At 41.7% G+C, this 21218-nt stretch overlaps 1 protein-coding gene and 1 long non-coding RNA gene across 2 annotated transcripts in view; one reads left to right on the plus strand and one right to left on the minus strand.

Annotated features, from left to right (window-relative positions):
* GYG1 (glycogenin 1) lies at positions 1-15004 on the minus strand. The gene is made up of 7 exons (XM_075418506.1): positions 14899-15004; positions 11494-11629; positions 9434-9608; positions 8880-9042; positions 5069-5195; positions 1683-1902; positions 1-791 (listed from the first exon to the last, which is right to left on the minus strand). The coding sequence occupies exons 1-7, from the start codon at positions 14903-14905 to the stop codon at positions 621-623; spliced, it is 999 nt and encodes a 332-aa protein (XP_075274621.1). The 5' UTR covers positions 14906-15004; the 3' UTR covers positions 1-620.
* The window catches only part of LOC142361149 (uncharacterized), a 15496-nt gene continuing 9140 nt past the window's right edge, over positions 14863-21218 (plus strand). Inside the window, exon 1 of the long non-coding RNA XR_012763702.1 lies at positions 14863-15117. This is a non-coding gene — a long non-coding RNA (uncharacterized LOC142361149). The remainder of the gene's footprint in view (positions 15118-21218) is intronic.

Consider the following 21218-nt stretch of genomic DNA (forward strand, 5'->3'; position numbering starts at 1 on the left):
TAGCATGACAACTTTATTTTTGTATCAAGTGCAACATTGCAAGTAACAGATAAAACTCAGTTTACTAGTCCCGTAGTATACAGAACTGAAAAATGCATTCTGCCATGCTGTAGGCACTGTGCGTAAGAACCTGGTTAAAACTTCAGTGCAGTTGTGACTGGAAGAGCAAAGCAGTGCTATTACTGTTACATCTGTACCCCAGTGTCAATAATACATTTATGGTAAAGCAGAATGGCTACCACTTTAGTAGCAATCCCATGAATTAGATTTTGGATCTAGAACAGCAAGCAAAGGAATCAATGCTAATCACCTTAATGAGGTGAGGTAACAAACCCAGTTTCAAGGAGTATGTTGAGCCAATTGATCACAACAGAAGAAAATTTAAGCTGAAAATACCTGGTTTTATCTAGTAGGGAGAATTGGAAATTGGGCAGTTACAGGTGGCCCAAGGAATTCTGCTTCCTAGCTTTTGCTCAGTCTTCATCTGTAGCACTGCAGAGGCCTTTAGCCAAGAAGTTTTTCCATCAAGCTACTAGCAAGTGTAACTGACCACCATCTACACCTTTCTAGCTGTTAGTTCTGGAACAAGTCCTTGCATCAACACTTTGAGATGGACATTTCTACTGAAGGTAGGTATCAAGTTTCTTCTTGATGTTGTCAAAGGAATCCACTCCCATATAGTCAGCTTGACCCTGTTCCCACCGTTCCTTGCGTTCTTCTGAAGATACAGTTGGTAATACTGGTGATGGTGCTGATATTGATATGTGGGACACTGCCTCTGTAACCTCTGCCTAAAAGGAAAGGCAGAGTAAAAATACAGAAATACTTTGTACAGCTAAAGTGAGCAACAGGCCATAGAATGGGACAACGAAGTAGATGTTCTCATGCGCAGCAGCAAGCATTGCCAGTGGGCAGGGATTGTGCAGCTTTCCTAGCAAAATAACAAAAGCAGAGTTACAGAAGTTAGCAGGGAGAAAAAAAAAAAAGTTTAAGTTCTTCATACCTCTCTACAGAAGCCACAAGAGAAAGCCAGAGTATAGACCAAGCCCGACAGCTGCAAATAGTTCATTAGAAAGATGTAAGATTAACAAGAGAAAGCACATCTTAAGAGATCAGTAACTTTGGTCTTAGAAAGGTTGAGAACTTAAACTGGCCCATGTGCTAAGCTAAGACTATTAAGTCAGCAGTCAGATGCAAGCTACTAAACTCAGAATGACAACTAGTTAGAAGCATTACTTTGCCTTGATAACTTTTGGGATTCATCACTGCCAGTCTACATAAGTATTCATTCTCTAGTTATCCTAGGCTTGCCTAGATTTTTTCACCATTAAAGATCTGTATGTAAATAATGCACAGAGAACCTTACTAGCTGCAACACAAGAGTTAGCACTCTTTGTATATATTAAAGAAATTACTACAGTATAAGTTCTGATGCACCCTTAGCTTCTTATGTAGTTCATTTTAGGCAAGCAGACAGCTATGTTCAAGGCCACTATAGCACACTTCGCTTCTGCAGTGTTAATTATTCGAAGCTTAAAAGAACAAAGCCAAAAATCCCTGCGTCCCACAAACTACACTACACTCATGCTTTGAGTTGGACCAAGGGAAGGGAAATTAGTGGAATGGTAAAGAACCCATCACTCATACTTCGGTAGTTTCTACAAGAACATTAAAGCACATACCATGTTTACACCTGTAGGAATTTCTTTAACGACTCCATGCTGTTCTAATAATGGTAGAACATTAGCTGTATAGGTAGCCCACCACATGTTGAGGAATTCTGGGTGAACTATTTTAGGGTCATCCATGTTGCCTTTTATGCTTTTTGTTCTGGAGTCATATGTATAGTTCCATGGCTTTGTACTTCCCAGGAAATGTACCACTTTAGTATTTGCACCAAACCTGTTGGACAGAAAAAGTTAAAACACAGTTTGTGCAGGTGTCTAGAAAACAGGAGTTTTGACTGGGAGACAAACCCCTGCAGTTTCTGTAGGTGTCCAGAAAACAGAAATATGACTATATTTGGGAGGCTAAACACTAAATTATCAAACTGCCAGTGCCTACTGGGACTGAAAGCAGCACTATACAACAGAAAAAATGCGAATGGAATTCTACATTACACTAGTCAGAATACAGCCAAAACCTAATGGTCTGGGCTATTTCAGTACTTACAGCCAACTCAAGTCTTTAGGTACAGTGAAGTCCATAGCTCAGGAGAGCAGTCTCAAGCAGCCGTTGCAATCAGAAGTGGTTTTAAAAGTGAAAAAGATTCTACTCCAAAGTCAGTGATCCAGGCAGTTAGGCATTAAAAGCATTATGTAGAGAAGGGTCAGTGTTAGAGTTACCCTTTCAGTTTACAGCTCTGTAGAAAAGGATCATTGGAAGGCCCGGCTGCAGGAAGACTGTCCCTGCAAAATAATAGCTTTATATAGCCTAGGCATTTCAGAGGACTTCTGATCTTGGTGCAGCAGGGTCTTGCTAGATAACCACCCGCTATTTTCTACATAACCTTAGTTTAGCCAAGGATGAGTTTTGTGATGGTGGCTTTTTTTGTTTCTTTTTAAAACTGTTTTAACTCAGTTTTCAATATGGACTTCTAGCTTTGCCCCAGATGTTGCCAGAATGTTCTTTTGCATTAAGAGTGTAGATGACATGCATCTCTTTTGAAGTAAATAACGCTAAAAAAGATAGCATTCATTCTATTCTTCTATGGTTCCAGAACTACTTGAATCAGTTTTGTGAACAAGCAATACCAGTCTCTCTAGTAACAGTGACTGTCTCACCTAGTTTAGTTTGCATCCTGTGTTAGGATTTCTTCTCAACATAGTATGATTAAAATGGATAATAATGCCAAACTAGTTTGTCTAACATAAATGACCAGTACACCCTGGTCATTTTGACTGGGACTTAGATGTTTAAGGAGTTTTATGTATGGAGACTATGTGGGCATGTTTCAAAAAAAAAAAACAAAAAAACCAAAAAACCTAAAACTTTAGAATATTCAAAACAAGGCAGTACGTGTTTAGCTGGGGGGGAGGGGTTTGTACTACTGTAAGATCCTTGACTGTATTTCAATATTCATGTTGAATTTTTTTTTTAACACAGCTGATCTTATTGCAGAACGAAAACTTATGCATGTGTGAAACAAAGTCAAGTATTTGCACTAATTGCAAGAAAAAAAAAACAACCCTGTCTTTAAGAGGTCGGTTCCTGGGCTTTAACTTTAAAATCTCTATGTTGAGATTTAGTATAAGAGAGCTACCTTAGTTTAATTATCTGTCACAGTACTATTTAACAGCCTGAGTTTTCTTAAGCTGCTGCCGTTCTGAGGAAACTTGTCGTTGTTGAAAAAACAAAGCTATTTAAGCTAGAGAATGCCCAAGTGGTGTGATGTTACACTTGCTGCAAATGGAGAAGTGTACTCTTAGTATTCTGTCCACTTAAGACCTGTACAACAGTTGACAGATGCCAAGTTTCTTCAATGTTTTCAGTATCTTCTTTCTAGATACCTTCTAGATGTGCAATACTTTCTTTTGACATTTAAGTTCATCTGTTAGGAAGCTTTACGTCCGCACTGGCCTCAGCTACTAATCCATCTTTCCCCATCTCTCAGAAAAGTCCTTCATCAATGTTTTGAAGTTAGAGAGCATTTGTCATGAATTGGCATTTTCCTTTGGAAAAAGGATTACCGAGACTGCTGTGAAATCTAGTCTCGCTGTACAAAGCTGTGAAAAACTTAGCTATTGATGTCAGTAGGTTTAAATTTCACTTTATTCCAACTGCTGATTATCAGGAGTGTAGCGGCTGATCCAACCAAAGGAAATTGTTCCACCTATTGAGCTGGGCATTCTACTTAAAAGGGCTGCACTTCCAGCATTCTACTTCTGAAGGTCTTCTGAATTCAGTTAAGCAATTGATTCAGTCAGTTAAATAGGATTTTTCTCAGGACCCCCAAATCCAGTTAGTCATTTGTGGCAACAAGGTCATTTGTAAATTTAAGGTCATGTGACTAACAATCAGCCAGCCATGGAAAGAGGACATACTTCACAATAGATGTTAGCTTATCAAATGCTATCCAAGTACTTAGTCGTTCTTAGGCTTGCATATATTTCTTTAAATAAGTGTTCCACTTTTAGCACGACAGGTTTTCAGATGGTATTCTGATCACAAGACATAGTTTGATCTTGAGCCAGCAACAGTCCTGCTTATGCTAGCTGCTGCTGCTTTAGACACTAGTAACCTGATGTCATTCAGAGATCAGATTGTTTTTATGCAATTGGTACTTCACCCCTCCCCCCTTTGCAACTCTTAATGAATAAGAGTTTCTGTGTTAACATTTCAGCTTCCCATGCTTCGTCACCTTCCTCCAGTGTTTCTTATAACACTTTCAGTGACCCTGCTGCTGACATACTGTTTACTCACATGCCAAATCTCATACTGCTAGCTACGGAAGATGCAGTTTTCCTTACACAGGAAACATGCAGTGGTGTGGTAGCTGGCTGTAGTCTTTGTTCCATCTTGCTATGACTTAAGGAACTGTCTGAGATCTAGAAAGACTGTTGGGAGAGAATTCTAGCTTTATACAAGTCTTTGTTCATCATCTTTATTTGAATGGTATAGGCTGATTAGATGAACTCTTAACTACTGGTTGTCAAATACCCCAAGTAATCTAAGTGAGGAAAGGATATCTAGGTGGGAACGAGATCACCAGTGACATGAAGTTCAGCTCAGGCTGATTCAAGAGCTACTGCCTTTGGTTAGAGCTGTAATAAGATGGTACCCTGCAAGTGACCTGTCAAATGTGCTTACTCTGAATCAAATTCAGTGCTACCATGAAGGGTGAGTGTTTCAAGCTACAGATGCAACTTTCTCTCTGCATTTATCATGAGATCGTTCATTTAACTAGTATCAATTCATTTTTAAGAATAGAATCTATCATACTTTCTTTTAGTGACACTAATGGTCTCCCTTCAAAAAAAAACCATGTAAGTTAACATTGTATCCGTTTATTCTGTTGGAAGAAATTAGTTTATACGCTCTGAAAGTAGTCTTAAAATTTTGAACTTACGCTTTAAATGCTGGAAGGTAGGAATATATAGAAGTGCTGCTCAAATTATAAATAAATGGTAGATGTTTGCTCATGTCTGTTGTTGCCCAGCTGCTGAAGAAGCTGTTTAATAACCCCTGATCTGCACCTGAAAGAGAAAACATTAATAGACTACCAGCATCAGGTAGCTGTTTTAGGCTCTTTTTCAGTCACTTCACTAGGAGCAGGTACTGTAGCTGTCATGCCCAGTACAAGTCTGGCACAGAGCACTAGAGTTCTATTTGTGAAGAACCCGTAAACCTTGCAGCCTTTGAAAATCCACAAAACGCAGATAATGAAAGAGGTAGTATGTGTGAGGTTACTTTTGCTAAAAGATAGTAAGCTGTTCACAAACCCTACCATTCAGTTTCTTTTACAGCTTAAGTTAAAGACGTATAAGGCAGCAAAAAACCAGGACTTCACAACTGAGTACTATTCAGCTTCAGGAAAGCTGTAGGGCAGAAGATCAAGTGCCAACAATTAGTTTTGTTACTTACGCTTACAGATGCGTGACCAACATCTCAACACCAGAGTTAGGGTATCAGTAGTCTGTTAGACCTGCAGCCCTGGATGCATCTACCTACACTGTGATCTGATAAGGAAAGCACATTCAGTCTTGGTGATAACTCTGGTAAGACTCCATCAAATCCCTTAACAGGGTCCTTAATAGGCATTCCTAGTTCTGCACTAAAAAGCTGCTGACTAACCCCTAAGCAACGATAAAATCTAAGTTATGGCCAGACCTACTGTGTTGGGAGGGGTCACCTGTTGGTTTGCAAGTAGAGGGTGTAATGAGGTCAAATGAGACTGAAGTTGTTTGGTATGTCAGTAGTACTGTAGCTAAAAAGAAAGCCTCTGGCCTAAAGCAGACTAGTTTATAAGCAGCTACTGAGAAGCAAAACCTGCTTATTTATATCTCTTCATTCTTTATTGCAGTAAATATACTTAGTCTTTAAGAGCTAATAGTTCCTGTTTTGGAGGAGCTTGAAGGGAGTCTCTCAACTTTCATTTGCTGTCTTCCCCTCACCTGTAACTGCACTTACAAGTTGCATTGCCAAGGAGTAGGTAAATGAAGAGCTTAGTTAGAAAAGAGACAACAGTTTATTTTAATCTTTAATTTCCTAAAGCACTCGGCCTCTGCTGACTTGGGAAAGGTGGGGTTTTTTTGTTGGCCTATGATTAGATTTAGGGTAGTACTGAGGTTTACACCCTCACTGCTGTTTGAGCAGAATTTGCTTTTTGCAACTGAAGTATCTAGACACTGGGCATAAACTTAGATGTACAGACAGTACACTGACAAATATAAAATCTCAGTATCCTGTTACAGCTTTCAGCATACATGCAGATTGCAGAGTGAGAAATTGCCTAGAGACTCAGTCCAGTAATTTCAAACTTCTGACTTGCCTCTCAACCCAGAAAGGAAAGAAAGCACTTTTGTAGAGAACAAAGAAACCTGACGAGTGCCCTGGTCTTTACTGAACTATATTTCATTTTAACTTCTAACTTAATGCTGTGTTAAGAATGCGTATGTTAACAGTAAGATCATGTAAAGAGAAGAAAGTCTGGGATGCCGTCTCAGAACAGACGGCCCATAACTGAAGGGGCAGCAACTATGTATTTAACTTATTCTACAGGACTTTCTCTCACTCAGATTGTTTTACATACTCTTCTTTTTTTTCCAGATTGCATGCATTTGTGCCAAAGCAGCCACTGAAAGCGGCATTTAGTTGTCCTAGTGCAGACTTCAACAACAGTCTCATTGTATAAACTGGACATAAGGTGAAAGAATCAGGCAGTAGTTACACTACCTACACATCTACAGATACAGTCTTGCTGCATTACATCTTTATATCTAAAAGCAACCATTTTAGATCCCCAGCTAAAGAGCCAGAGGATTGTGAAAGCAATAGCAATGTTCTTAAGGTATCACCAGTACTACCAGATTTCTTTTAAAATAAAACGTTTTTCACCCTTCCACTACTTTTAGATGGTATCTAGAATTATTACATGACATATTCCTCACTATCTAGAAAGGTGAAGTTCAAATAGACAAAGTAGTTGTCTATGTTAGTGGCCATCGCTCCACCATTTCTGGACAACAGCATTACATAGGAGGCATCTGTCCGCCGTTATAAACATTAAATACTATGCAAAGTCTTGCATTTTTAGGTACTTCTACTGCAGATGGTGTGCTTAGAGCTTTACTTCAACTATGCGTAGCTTGGTAGCTTATGCAGGTAGTGTAAGTCTCCATGGTCTCATTACTCAGATCAGTGCTACTATTTAATAGCAACTGAATAAATTTTAAAGCTGAAGTACAAATTACAGTTCTAGAAATTTGGTACCTAAACCATTAACCCACCATTTTTGCTGTTAAGAACTGCAACAATTGCTTCATGTTTAGGACATTGAGGAAGTTTCACAATTGTGTGGCTTTAGTTTTCAAGTCAACATGCATACTGTGGAAGCAGGTCTATTCTTTTAAAGGACAGGTGTCTTAGACCTAGAAGATGAGGTCTGCTAGCAGTTGAGCACAAAGCTTAGAGGAGACAATCACCAAGTCTCAGATGTTTCTGGAGCTACTCAGTCAATTTGCACAAAGATGTGGGTTTGCCTGTTTTGGTTTTTTTTAGATTTTCTTTTTGGGTGGTTTGTTTTGTTGTTGTGTTTTTTTTGTTTGGGTTTTTTTTTTAATGCAAGAATTCAGTAACATGCTACAGCTTTTGCCATTGATCAATTTACACCCAACATTTGGGAGCACTCCCAGAGCTACCAGCTTGCTACCTTGTCAGTAGCAAGGTACAGACAGACCCTTCATTACATTGCAGTACTCATTTTCAGTAGAGTTTATTCATATGGTAACATTAAGCATCCAACTGCGACTGATGCTCTTTAGGAGACTGCACAGTAACAGGGATTACTCTGCAGGCCAAGGAGCAACACCTAGAATTTTTACTGAAAGGTAAGTCAACAAGCTGGGTAATTGCCTTCGATTAAAAGTTCCATTTTATGGTCTATTTATGTAGTTCTCCTGTAGCTTTTTCAGATATACTTTGTTTTGTACCACAGTAGTTACATTATGAAATTTAGTGACAGGAGACAGTCATTCAGAAGCCTGAACCGTAGAAGTCTTCCAGCAATGTGTGCATTTACTGCAATGGTAATAGATTTAGGAGACTTACAGGACAGCAGAACTTGGCTTCTCAAGCTTAAATCTGGCACAGTGGCCAATCCAAAGTGACCTATAGTGGGAAGCAGCCAAGGCTACATGCACTTGATATTGGGAAAAAGACAGTCACCACCCTATAATGACAGGAAGCCATCACATAGCATATGAAGCAATAGTTGCATCTTCAAATGTTTATTTCTCTGAAGCTTCATTCAAGTTATCAGGACTATTTTTTCCACAGCAACTTGAGTGAGCATACAACATTGAAGCCTTGAGTGTTAGGAATGCATGAAGCATAGTACTGCAGTTTTGTTTGCTAATGCATGCACTGTACTTGCTACATCTTAAGATTTCCTGTTACGTGATTCTACATTGCTTATGCTTACAGCTCCTAGTTTGGAGGCCAAACTCTTAGGCTTTTTATTTCATGAAGCCTGAAAAAAATAATTTTACTACATATTATAACGATAGCCTTTATTGCCAGAAGGATATAATTTTTGTGTAGTTCCACTGAGTTCAGAATCCTATCATACAGAGTCCCCATGACATGTGTAGTTACTGAGTCATCCCAACCACTATTACGATTTTGGTCTAACTTCTATTGAAATATAAATTGATACATACCATCAAAGCTGCCTTTCTCTGTGGCAAACTGTAACAGCTGATTGTATGTTTCAATAGAAGGTCGGTAAACAAAAACTCCAGAATTAAAACAGTCAGGCCAGCCTGGATCTGGTGCTGCAGACAGCTCTTCTCTCTCAAAAAGCTCATCGATATTTGACAAAACCTAGTTGTAAAGGGGGTAAAAAATTGTTTTCTGGTTTTTAGGTTAGGAATTGGGGTATCACGTTTTCATGGATTCTGACATCCACCTTAAGACATGAAAGAAAGTTCTCGTATCGATGCTGTTGTCTTGTGGAAGACAATAGTTTATGGAGATAGTCCCCACAGACTCCTTTACAACTAATTTAGATAAAAGAGGCACAAATGTTTTCAGAGTTACTAGTCCAAACAAAAAGGCTTCTCTTACCCCTCCTCTCAAAAAAAAACCAAAACCACCAACCCTCTCTCCCCCCCCAGAAAAACCCCAAACAAAACCAGAAACAACCCACAGAAAAAAATATCCAACAACCCCCATACCAGGGCCTTGAAGTGTACCATGAGACATGACCACTTACCATCGTGTCCGCATCCATGAAAACGCATTTTGAAAACTGTGTCAGTTCCCAGCAGTGCAGCTTTGTTAGTGTGACACCCAGCTCAGGCCTTTTCATTAACGCCAAGTGTGCTGAATCCCCACTATCCAAGATGTTTACCAATATGACTTCATCAAAGACTTTTTCCAGCACTCTCCTGGGGAAAGAGTCAATTGCCAAGATTCAGTTCTATTGTTATTCCAGTACCAGACCATGTGACAGATTCCATAAACAGAAGTGGAATAACAGGGAACCTGGCAGTATTTCTTACACCATCAGTAAGAGTTGACTGCATGTGCTGGAATGCACAAGTACACGTCTGCCTCAAGGTTTCTAGTTTGTAATGGGCACAGTTTGGGAACAAAGAAGTTTGGCTGGGTTTTGGTTTGTGTTTTTTTTTTTTTTTTTTTGTCTCCAGAAACAGGGCTTTAGTTGGCATTGCTATCAAGTCCAGTAGGTCATGGCTATGTAGTACAAACTTTCCAGAGAGCTTTTTTTCAGCCAGACTGATTTTTGGCAAGTTAATCATCTACTTTGAGCAGGCAATTAAGAAATGGGAAGCTGTTAGAGTAGCTTGAGTAGCTGAAACAGAAGTTTGTGCAATAGTTATGACACTGTTCTGGATTTGTGACTGTTAGGGACATCTGACTAGACCCAGTTGCTAAAACTTTACCTCAAAGTTTTAAAGACTCAATTATGGCTGTAGGTACAGCAGAGTTTTGACCCAGTATCACATTCACCTAAGGAAGACGCTTAAACTTTCAGACAGTGTAGTGAAATTTTGTAGCAGATATCCAACCTTTGCTTTACCAGCAGTAAAGCATTAGTTCAAGAGAGGTTAAGGAGTTCATGCTGCTTAAGATATGAAGCATCTGTAAAGTCCCACTATTTTACACTATATCTTGAATGCTCAGCAATTATCAGTACAGTGTGAGCCACAGAGCTTGCAAATGAGTTTTAGAACTCTGCCTTGCAAGGCTGTCTTTATACTGACAGTTTGGCATGAACAGTTGCTTCTGAACTTCAGGCATAACTTGTTAGCGGATACAGAGTGAGAAATGCAAGTTCCAGTTACACCACTAGGTAGGTAGGTATCACTGGTCGAAGGGCATAGTACTAATTGGCTTGCACTAGCACATAAACACATTCATGATTCATCTTAAAAGGGCACACTCACCTAATAGGCTAGAATGGATGTTCCTATATGTAACATCTTTATACTGATAAGGCTGTTTATCTACCAAGAGACTCCAGGGAGAGTCACTCCATTTATTATTAAGCCACTTCTCTACTATCTCTATAAACTGAGAGATCTTTTCAGAAGAACTTCCCCATGTAGAGAATCTTGACCTATCATCTGTAGTTCATGTAGCTATTAAGCTAATCAGGTTTTTACCCTCCTCTTACATGTGGAAAGAACACCCAGTCCGCTCCATACTGAGACTGTTCTAGAGAGGCTGTAGGAAGCAGTTGCCTGTTAATTTCATTTGTTGTACTGTGGTGACCTCCTTAGATGCCTCTGTCGATCTGCTGATTTGACGTACTTGGTGCTACTTTAGTTCTGCTCATTTTCTTCTCTCATGATAGAATTTGATTTGAAATGTCTGCTTGATTTCAAGAGAGCTGGTGTTACATTATCTCAATCTGGAATGCTTCTGCAAGACAAATAAATACCAATCCCCTACTCCCATCTCCACACATATACACACAACACTAAGGAATACACAGACAATATTGTATTGTCAGACAGTTATAAGTATGATTATGAAAGAGCAAAGATCCAGTTGGAATACCAGTATCAAGCCACAGTTTAGTAACTGCAGAGTATTTGTTAACTCATCATATGGAAGAGAGAAAAACACCACAACAGTTTCATGTTTGAGGAACTTACATAAATCCAGATAGTGTAAGTTGAATTCTGCTAAGCTTAGTTGTTAAGCTTCCAGAGTTTTGGAAGGTTACCATTAAGGAATTTAACGTCTGTTTTTCAACCTTTGCATCAGCAGGAACTGCGGCAGTTTGAAGTAAGTAAGTAACCTTACCTCATAGGATCTGAGACCTGAGGAGTTATGAGTGCAGTCAGCTTCCTTGTTGTTCTGTACTGTTGCAAGGATGAACCAAGTACCAGTGCTCCTTTCACATAGGAGTCATTTGTGGCTAGAGTCACAAAAGACTGGTCTGGAAGAAATGAACTTGGTCAAATTAGCATGATCCACTACTTCATTCTGAGACAGACATAGTATTGTTAGGTAATCATGCTATGAGACCTCTAAAACGTGCCCTTTAACTTTGTGTATTGGGCCTACCTATATGGCTGAACGAAGCAGATTATACTCGCATAGCTATACTTGCTATTAGTAACTTGACACATGAAAAAATGCAGTAAAAACCCAACAAAATCAAAGACTGTTGCAAGAGAAAACCAGTTCCAGTTTGCCCACAGGTTAAACAAGTCACACCAAATGTTAGAGACAATCCAAAAGGTCTAAAGAGCCTTATTTTGGCCATTAATATAATATTTTTAAGCTAAAAGTACTGGGAGTCAGCGAGCTTGCATTGATCTAAAGTTACTAACAGCAGAGTTTTGTAGAGTTACTCCAGGTTCAGCTCTGAACCCTGAAGGTAGGGCAGTACAAAACTTACATTTAATTTTCAAATGAAAGTAAGCATTGAATTAGATCTTGGACAACAATATTAAGTTTTGCTAGCTCAGGATTTTGCAGATGAGTTGTTCTGCAACCCATGGTTGCAGCTCTATCACAAGAATGCAAGATTTAAATGGGAAGTAACCAGTAATATGATAAGCAACTTAAGACTTGCAGCAACAGTTTTTGCTCTTCAAGCAAAAAGAGGTAAGGTTGGACTGTTACTATAATCTTCTGCTCCAGCTGTATCTTGAAAATAGATTAAGATGGATCACTTTGCCATATACTGGTTACTGAGGCCATATAATACAAGCTTTGCATTCTTCCAATTGTCATGTTGTTTTAAACCAACAGGGTGGGACCGACAAAAGCAAACAAGTAACTTCTAAACTTCTTCAATTCACTGTTAACTACTGTCATGTAGTACTCCTTTCCAAGCTACGGCACTTTATAAGGAAGTGTGCTCTTTTCTACCAAACTATTTTTGACACCATTAACAAAAGAGTTTATTCCTAAGAATTTCAAGAGTACATTTTCACATTCAAATTTATTTTAGCAACTGTGACTTCTTTTCTTTAGAAAAGCTGTTAACTAGGTCAGATCAGGAATTGACTGTGAGGGTTCTGGGCATTTAAAGGCTTACTATCAAGTCTAGTAGTACGATTGAAACACTGACCGCTCTACTTTCAGAGAGATTGTTGCCTGGTACAACTCCTCAGCCCATAAGACAGTCATCATCAATATCTTTAACTTTAAACCATCTTAACAATTGATGACAAAATCATGGACCATACTCATCTATAAGCTCTGCAAACCTGGCTTGCAAGCTCTACAGACCAGCTACAAAACCTTCTCTTTCGCTTAGCAGCAAAGCCAACTAGTCCCAAGGGATTTAGATTATAGTGGTCAATTACAAAGTTCAAAAAAAAAAAGCTCCTACAATGCCAGGAATAAAGATTTCTTTTTCAATTCACTTTAGCTACCAATTTGTTATAGTTCATATATTTAGCAAATTCAGCAAATCTACAGAACAATTTTGTGGTTTTTTGAAGCTTTACAAGTGGCAAGTGTGTAGCATTTTAAGTGGTGTCAACATCCTCCTAAAAGGGCAGCATTTTTCATTACTTAGTTTTCATGTTACTCCTCAACTACTCCATAAATAAAAGTCTGCCACTCTATGCTGACAGACAGCTCACTAGAAATTCAGTGAAGACAAAGTGAGATTGTGCCCAACATTAATCTGAATGTTGTGGTTTTGTTTTTTTTTTTTTCCAGGGGTATAAGACTAATTCTTAAAGTAACCTTGCCACTGCAAGACTAAGCTTTTTTTCATTGAACTGTTGGCAGGTATACTTCTACCATGTCTTCTCCATTTACCAAAACACGAGCATTCACACACAAAGGTATTGGGGAAATAAAGTCAATTTAATGATGGAGTAAAGGCTAAGAAGCCCCCTACTACATCCCACCTACAGCAGGAAACTTCATGACTGCTTGACAGGAGGAGGATACTGGCAACTTGTAGAGCATCCAAGTCAGTACAGCCTTCCAGAGTTTTGAATAAACTATGTTCTATTTCATACATTCTCTAAAGTACATTCACAAGTACATCCAGACATGTTATGCATGAGTCCATACAACAATGTGGACAAGACCAGCTGCTGCTTATTATGGAAGTTACTTCTGCAAGAGGCTAGTCCATTCTGCCTAAACCATAAGTATCTCAGTTATGTGGGTCTCCCTTCCCATCCTCTCCCCCTTCTCCATTCTCTGCAAACATTCCCTCCACAGTAGGTTATGTTCACACAGCAGTCACTGTTATGCCTGAGACATACTGAACTAACAGTAATATTGTGGCTGCAAAAACACAGAGAATTTGACAAGTGCACAGCTTCACAGCTGATTTATCCAGGCAAAACCAGGCTACTTCAAAGACCTCTTCGGCTGCCCAGGTCATAGGCTATAGTATCTGTACACAAGAGTCTTTGCACTAGCCCTGACACACATAAGAGCATCCTGGAAATCTGAGCTGGGAGCAATCTTTCATTTGACAGTGTGCACAACAGGACTAGAGTGCTTGCCCCAGATGTTTTAAAATTTGCCCCAGAAGTGTTTTCACACAGGTGTGAATACCAGCGTTCACAAGTGTTTGCCTGTTCCCCTGTTCTTTGAGTTAGGTGCTAGCACATCCCTTTTTGGTGTGGTGTGTTTTTTTTTTTTTTTTGAGTGCATGATTGCTAAAGAGATGGGAGCATCTAATCGAGACGTGCATCGGGACACGGAGCACCATGCTTCCTGCAGCTTTCCAGATCTGAAAGTGAAACCGACGTCGCTGACATCTTCAGGTAAGACAAGAACCGGGAACAGAAATCCGGAAGAAAAAAGCCAGGCATACTTGGAGAGGCGGTAAGGGGTTGCTCAGTGTTAAGGATCCAAACGCACGTAAGCTACACGCTCTCTTCAGCGCTTCAGGAGAGGGCTGGGTTTTCTCCCGGGAGCCGCTGCGGCCCCTCGGCGCTCCGTCACGTCCCTCCCGCAGGGGACAGAGCCTCAGGCCCGGCACCGCGGGGCAAGGCCGAGTCGCGAGCGTCCTCTCAGAGAGAGGCGCCCAGCCCCCCGCCCGCCGCTGCCAGGGACCGCCGCCTAAAAATAGGTGCGGCCGCGGCCCGCCCTGCCCCTCGGCCAGAACGCGACCGGGGAGTGCGCGGCGGCTCCACGAGCGGGGCCCGCGCCGCCAGCAGCCCTCGCGAACCGCGGCGCGTGTGTGGGGCGCCCGCGGGGGGTGTGGCCGCGCTCACTGACCTGCCATGGTGCCGGCTCCGCGGAACTGCTGAAGCTGAGGCGGCGACCGCGCTCTGGGCGCTGAGCTCAGGCCGCCCCTTATATAGGGGCGGGGCCACGCGCGATGCGTCTTTGGCCGGAGGCGGAGGCCCCGCCCTGAGGAATCCCCGCGTCGCTGCGGGGTGGGTCCGCGCCATGGTCTGCCTCGGCGGTGGCACGTCATCCCTCCTTCGGCCGCGGGTAGGCCGGCGCAGGGGGAGCCGGGGCCGGGCGATGGGGTCTGGGGCCGCGCCCGGGGGCCTTGCGCCCTCTCCGGTGCCGCCGAGGCTACGCGGGGCCGGAGGGTGTTGGGCTGTGCTGAAGGAGGGTGGGAGCCTGCCTCAGGGCGCGGCGCTCGGGCTGGCCGCGCCGGCGGCACAGGAGAGCGCTGCTCCTGTGGGCGCCGAGCCCTGCAGCAAGAAGGAGTAAAACCGTGCCTGGCCCGACGGCACCTGCAGGTGCGGGAGCGCATTTACAGGGAATGCGCGTGCCAGGCGCCGCCAGTTCCACAGCCGCACTAGGGCAGCGTGGCCGCTGATAAGCCCTCGTCGGTGCTGCCGCGAAGTGGCAGCTGAGGCTGGTGTTCCCGTGAGGAGCACCTTGGGCTGGATGTGGGCAGGTGCATGCACGGTTGGGATTGCTGTCAGTCTTTGAGATGCACCTGCTGGCACATGCAGCATTACGGGCAGTTTGGTGGTGGTCACTGTGGGGTGGCAGGACGGGCCCTAGAAAAAGTGCGAGGAAAGTGCTTCCATTTGAAGGCTTACAGTGTCATGCCTCTGTCAAGGTAGCGTAACCAGTACTTGTTGGCAATGCTTGGCACCTCTGGGGAGTGTGTGTCAGCAAGTGAGATGAGGAGATGTGCCCATAGTTAGATAGTTCCTTGATGGCTCAGTTTCAGTCCTTGAAGAAATTTAAGCTGTACCTTTTCAGGAATATAGGAAGGGTGTTAATAAGATTCTTGTGCTCTGCTTTATTACCCTTGCAAGCATTACGAGTATTAAGACTCTAGTACAGGTCTTTTGCTATTCACATGACTCTCTAACTACTAGTCGAAACTGAGCTATTGAAGATGATGACAAATAGTGAAGGGTATAGATCCGTGAGATACCCTAAGTGAACGGACGAGGTAATCCAAAGAATTACAGAATTGCAGACTGGCTGAGGTTGGAAGGGACCTCTGGAGGGTGTCTGGTCCAACACCCCTGTTCAAGCAGGGACACCCAGAGCTGGTTGCCCAGGACCATGTCCAGATGGCTTTTGAGCACCTCCAAGGATGGAGACTGCACCACCTCCCCGGGCAGCCTGTGCCAGTGCTCGGTCCCCCTCACAGTGACAAAGTGTTCGCTGATGTTCAGAGGGAACCTCCTGGGTATCGGTTTGTGCCCGTTGCCTCTGGTCCTGTCACCGGGCACTGCTGGAAAGAGCCCGGCTCCTCTTCTTTGCACCCTCGCTGCAGGTATTTATAGACGTAGGTGAGATCCCCCTGCGCCTTCACTTCCCCTGGCTGAACAGTCCCAGCTCTCTCAGCCTGTCCTCATAGGAGAGTTGCTTTCTTGTCCCTTCATCATCCTCGTGGCCCTATGCTGGACTCTCCAGTATGTCCATGTCTCTCTTGTACTGGGGTGCCCAGCACTGGACACAGTCCTCCTGGCATGGCCTCACCAGTGCTGAGCAGAGGGGAAGGATCCGCTCCTTGGACCTGCTGGCAGTGCTTTGCCGAATGCAGCCCAGGGTACCGTTCACCTTGTTTGCAGCGAGGGCACATTGCTGGCTGATGTTCAACGTGGTGTTTACCAGGACCCGCAGGTCCTTTTCTGCCATCCATTTATCTTCCTCAAGACAATAACCTATACCTGCTTATTCACCAGAACAAACTGAGGAAAGTCTGTTAGGAAGGGGATTCCTTTCTAACCTGAAATGGCAAATGGCTTTTGTCATGAAAGGATTTGAAAACTAAACAAACCCTCAAATGCAAACTGATGAACAAAGAACATTCCACCTTGAAATTTCCCCAGTATGGGAAATTATGTTTGAGCTGAGACAATTCTCGTAGACCTGTTTTAAAATTAAATTGCTTACTTTTAAAAACACCAAAATTAGGGAAGTGCTCCTTGACCAACCACAAAAAATGCTTTTAGAGCATACCAGTAATTTATAAAATATCTCATGCATAAAAATGTGTGAATCATAATTACAGGCAATGCTAGCAATGTTGTATGTGAGTAGGGATTACAAATATTTTCCGGTGTGCAACCCTTTTTCAGGTATCCGTGGCTTTGACAAACTTTCTCTCAGATGGAAGTTTTGAGAAATTTTTAGCCAGCATGTTTCAGCTGCGTCTAGCTTGTTGCTGTGCCAAGTTTTTGGGAGGAAACAATAGAATAGCCACTGTTGGTGATTGCCCTCGCCCGCCCCCGCCCCGAGCTCCTTTGTATTGTGTTAGAGTGGAGCAAAAGAACATCATTCCTTCTGGTTTCTGTGTTAAAAACAAAGAATCAAAACAAAACACCTAGGTTTGTCAGTGTTAAGCTTGAAAGTGTGACAGAGAAATGCTCCCCCCACCCCTACGCACACACCTGTTTGCACATGCTTGTTTGAGATTTTTCAGATATTTGTGGTTGAACAGGCTGTAAATTCTGTGATTTCCTTGTGTGACTGGATTGCACATACATCTGTGCTCCTGTACTGACTGGTTACATTCTTTTCCCCACAGCCTGGAGGGGAAAAGTCACAGGAAGAGTCTGAGAGATAATCAGGTGTCCAACTGGCTTCCAGATCAAATGGAAGAAAATATCATGTGACATGAGGATAGAAGGAAAAAAGCCAGAAAAAAAAAAAGAGGAATGCTTGGGACAAGCTCTCATGCGATGAGGGCTAAGATGGGAAAGCATCTAAGTCTAGGACATGCTGAGGATAAAAAAAAAAAAGCTTGGCCTCAGTTTTGATGGAAGAGGATAAATTTAAGACGAGGTGAAAGTATATAAGGATGGGAACTAGCCAGGGGAACTGTGTTACTTGTCAGCACACCACACTTTATAAAAATCTGGTGCGGAGGAGGAAGGACTACATTTTGCTGGATAAAGAGACGGACAGTATTCGGAAAGAATGGACAAAGTGGTGCATAGCAGCTCATTAGGTGAACAGTGGCACACTGAATGAGGTGCAAGTCCTATGGAAAATGAGCCTGTGATCATGCAGTTAAAAAATTACATCACAATGCATGTCAAGGAAGTCAAATTACCATTGCACATTATAGAACTTCCTACTTTTAATGACTGAGTAATAGTGTTATATTAGTAGGATCTTGTCTATAACTTAAGTAAAAAGAGATTTCAAAACACTAAATACTAAGAAATAGCTTTGAAATATAGCTAGGATTTACATAGCAGTAACAGAAACTGCTACCCCTGTAAATGGACTGTGGTAAGTATAAATTTTTGAATCACTTAATTAGCCATTTACACTGAAGCTATATAATAATTTTGCAAATGTGCACTGTGAATCCAACCATTACATTAATAAAAAATTGTAGGGAAAGTTTTGGAATAAGACATTATTTCTGCCTCTGCAAAATCTGGAGGAGAAAAGAAAAACTGTCGACTCCATGCATTCAGTCCGAGTTTAAAGTACTAGAATTCAGTTTTTACAACACTGCAAGTGCTAATCTGTCTGGTTAGGAAATTCCACAGTGTGAAGTGCATAGCTGAATGTATAAAAAGAATATAGCCCGATTCAAGACTGTACTTAGAGGTTTGATTCCATTTTTGTCCTGCCGCCTCTGTCTTGCCATGTCATAAACTTCCCTGATGACACAAGCTGTTCTGGGTCATCCCCTCTGCTTTTTGAAGCCCTTCTCACCTTGATCTTACTGTGAAGCTAGACTGGACATTTATTATTTGAGAACTTAGAATAGTCTGCATAGAACTTTAATATTTGACACATTTTTTCTAGTGCTAGGATTCCATTATAATGTAACTTAAACCAATAGTCCTGAAAAGGCTGTGGTGTTTCTATATGAATAATCAAAATATGAAGCTGTCACTCCAGCTTATATCAGCCTTTCACATTCTCCTTTCTTAATGGGAATTCTCTTTGCCTGTTCCAGAGGCAGTTATAGTTTTGGCCTCGTTTCCTTCAAAAAAAAATGACCAGTTACATAAATGTGATAGTCTTCTGAAAACCTAGACTCTATCTTGTAAATTTTGCATTTGCTTGGTGTGTGTTGCTTAACACACATTTAGCTGATTAAGGAATTCTTATGATTTCTTCTAGCTAACGTGATAAAATAAACACTCCTATAAACTGTGAATAAAGTAAGTCTCAGTTTCTTTTGATTTATATCGTCTTTTGGTTTGATTCTCGGTGGTCTGTAATGCAAGCTACAGTAGAAGCTTTTCTCCTGGTTGCATGAAGAACCTGGCATCTATTAAGAAGTAAATTGATGTTCAGCCTTTTTTTCTAATTGAAGAACCAGTTACCATCGGTCTTTACAAAACTCTTAAAAAGTAATGCTGAGACCTCTCTCTGCTTTCTTAAACTTAATGAAAAGGTTTAAATGTTATTGGAGAACACAGAACCATGTACGAATGATTTCACAAGCCTCTTCTCCTGCAAATAGGCTAAACAAAGCATGTATACCTGTGTTTTAATCTGCTCTCCGCTTCATCTCTGTCTGCTCCCCTTTGATTCTTCTGGGATGGGAGGCCACAAGACCTACTGATTAGGACACGTGGCTGGGAGCAGAAAGCAGGGGTTTGTCTCCAGTTCCACTCCTCATTTGACACGATGCTAAGGGCAGGCAATGCAGGTACCCATTTGTTTTGCTTTTTTTCCTCTCTTCATCACTTGACTAAAAACAGTAGGTCTGTCTCTTGCTCTGTATTTGTACAGGGGAGTCCCAGTCATGTATCGAAGCTGTAGGCGTTACTGCCTCAGTAGGTAACAGTCATTCTTACTTGTTTCTTACTTGCACAGATGTGCTGACCAGAATCTTAAACTCTCCCAAAATAGAATACTTTCAGTACCTCGTCTTAACATGGATTTCATTCCTTACTGTAGGAAGTGCTAAAACTCTTCATACTTGAAACAGATAAACTAGCTGATGGTAAAATTCCTGCAGATGCAAAGTTCTCAAGATGTGGAGATTCTGGCAGGAATTTGGGAAGAAGCAGTGGTAATACTTCCACCAAGTTACTCAGACTTACAACAATGTTTTAGTTCCGTGGTGGAGTTGTGCTGAATTTTAAGCTAGTGCTTCCTCCAGTTTAGGCTGTGTAATTAACTGTAGTCTCATGTGAAAACAAAAATAAAAATCAGGATGATATACTGGGAATGGCATTTCTGATTAATACTACGTTAATTCAATTACTCCATTTTGGAAGACCTTAGTATCATGAAGTTCAGATACTTCAACCCCTTTCATAGCTAAAAAAGTCTTTAACAGCATGGATGTTAGAACAGAATAGAATAGTTCAGTTGGAAGGGACCGACAATAATCATATAGTCCAACTGCCTGACCACTTCAGGGCCAACCCGATGCTAAAGCATATTATTAAGGGCATCATCCAAATCCCTATTAAACACTGACAGGCATGGGGCATCGACCACCTCTCGAGGAAGCCTGTTCCAGTGTTTGACCACCCCCTCGCTAAAGAAATGCTTCCTAATGTCCAGTCACATCCTCCTCTGACACAGCTTTGAGCCATGTCAATGCATACTGCCCCGGATCCCAGGGACTAGAGCTCAGCACCTCCCTCTCCATGTCCCCTCCTCAGGCAGCTGCAGAGCGTAATGAGGTTGCCCCTCAGTCCCCTTCTCTCCAAACAAGACAAATCCAGAGTCCTTGTCTACGACTAGAATGTTACTAGAGAAATGATACATTAACAATAATGCTTAGCAATTATAGTCGTCAAAAACCTATATAATCCCACATCTCTGAGCAGTTAACTATTACCACATCCATTTTTACTGAAGAAGATTATGGGGCCATTTAGATTAAATGCACAGAACATCAGCAATACAGATCTGTGGTGTAACGGCCTCCACACCTGACCTCACTGACAAGGTCTCGAATTCATCAAAGCAGAACCATAGGAGCCTAAGAGGTACACATTCCTGGGTTCTTTATTGAAGTGTGCCAGTATGCTCAAGGCCTAATTAGTAAGGTCTTTAAGTAGCGTTTTTATTTTAGGATGTTCAGGTTTGCGCAAGAAAAAAGTCATTAGTCAAGGTTACAAGATATGATCAGAAGTCCTTGTTATCAAAACCATCACAGTGCAAAATGGTCTGTAGGTGTTAAA

The sequence above is a fragment of the Opisthocomus hoazin genome, chromosome 4 (assembly GCF_030867145.1).
Source record: "Opisthocomus hoazin isolate bOpiHoa1 chromosome 4, bOpiHoa1.hap1, whole genome shotgun sequence".
Lineage (NCBI taxonomy): Eukaryota > Metazoa > Chordata > Aves > Opisthocomiformes > Opisthocomidae > Opisthocomus > Opisthocomus hoazin.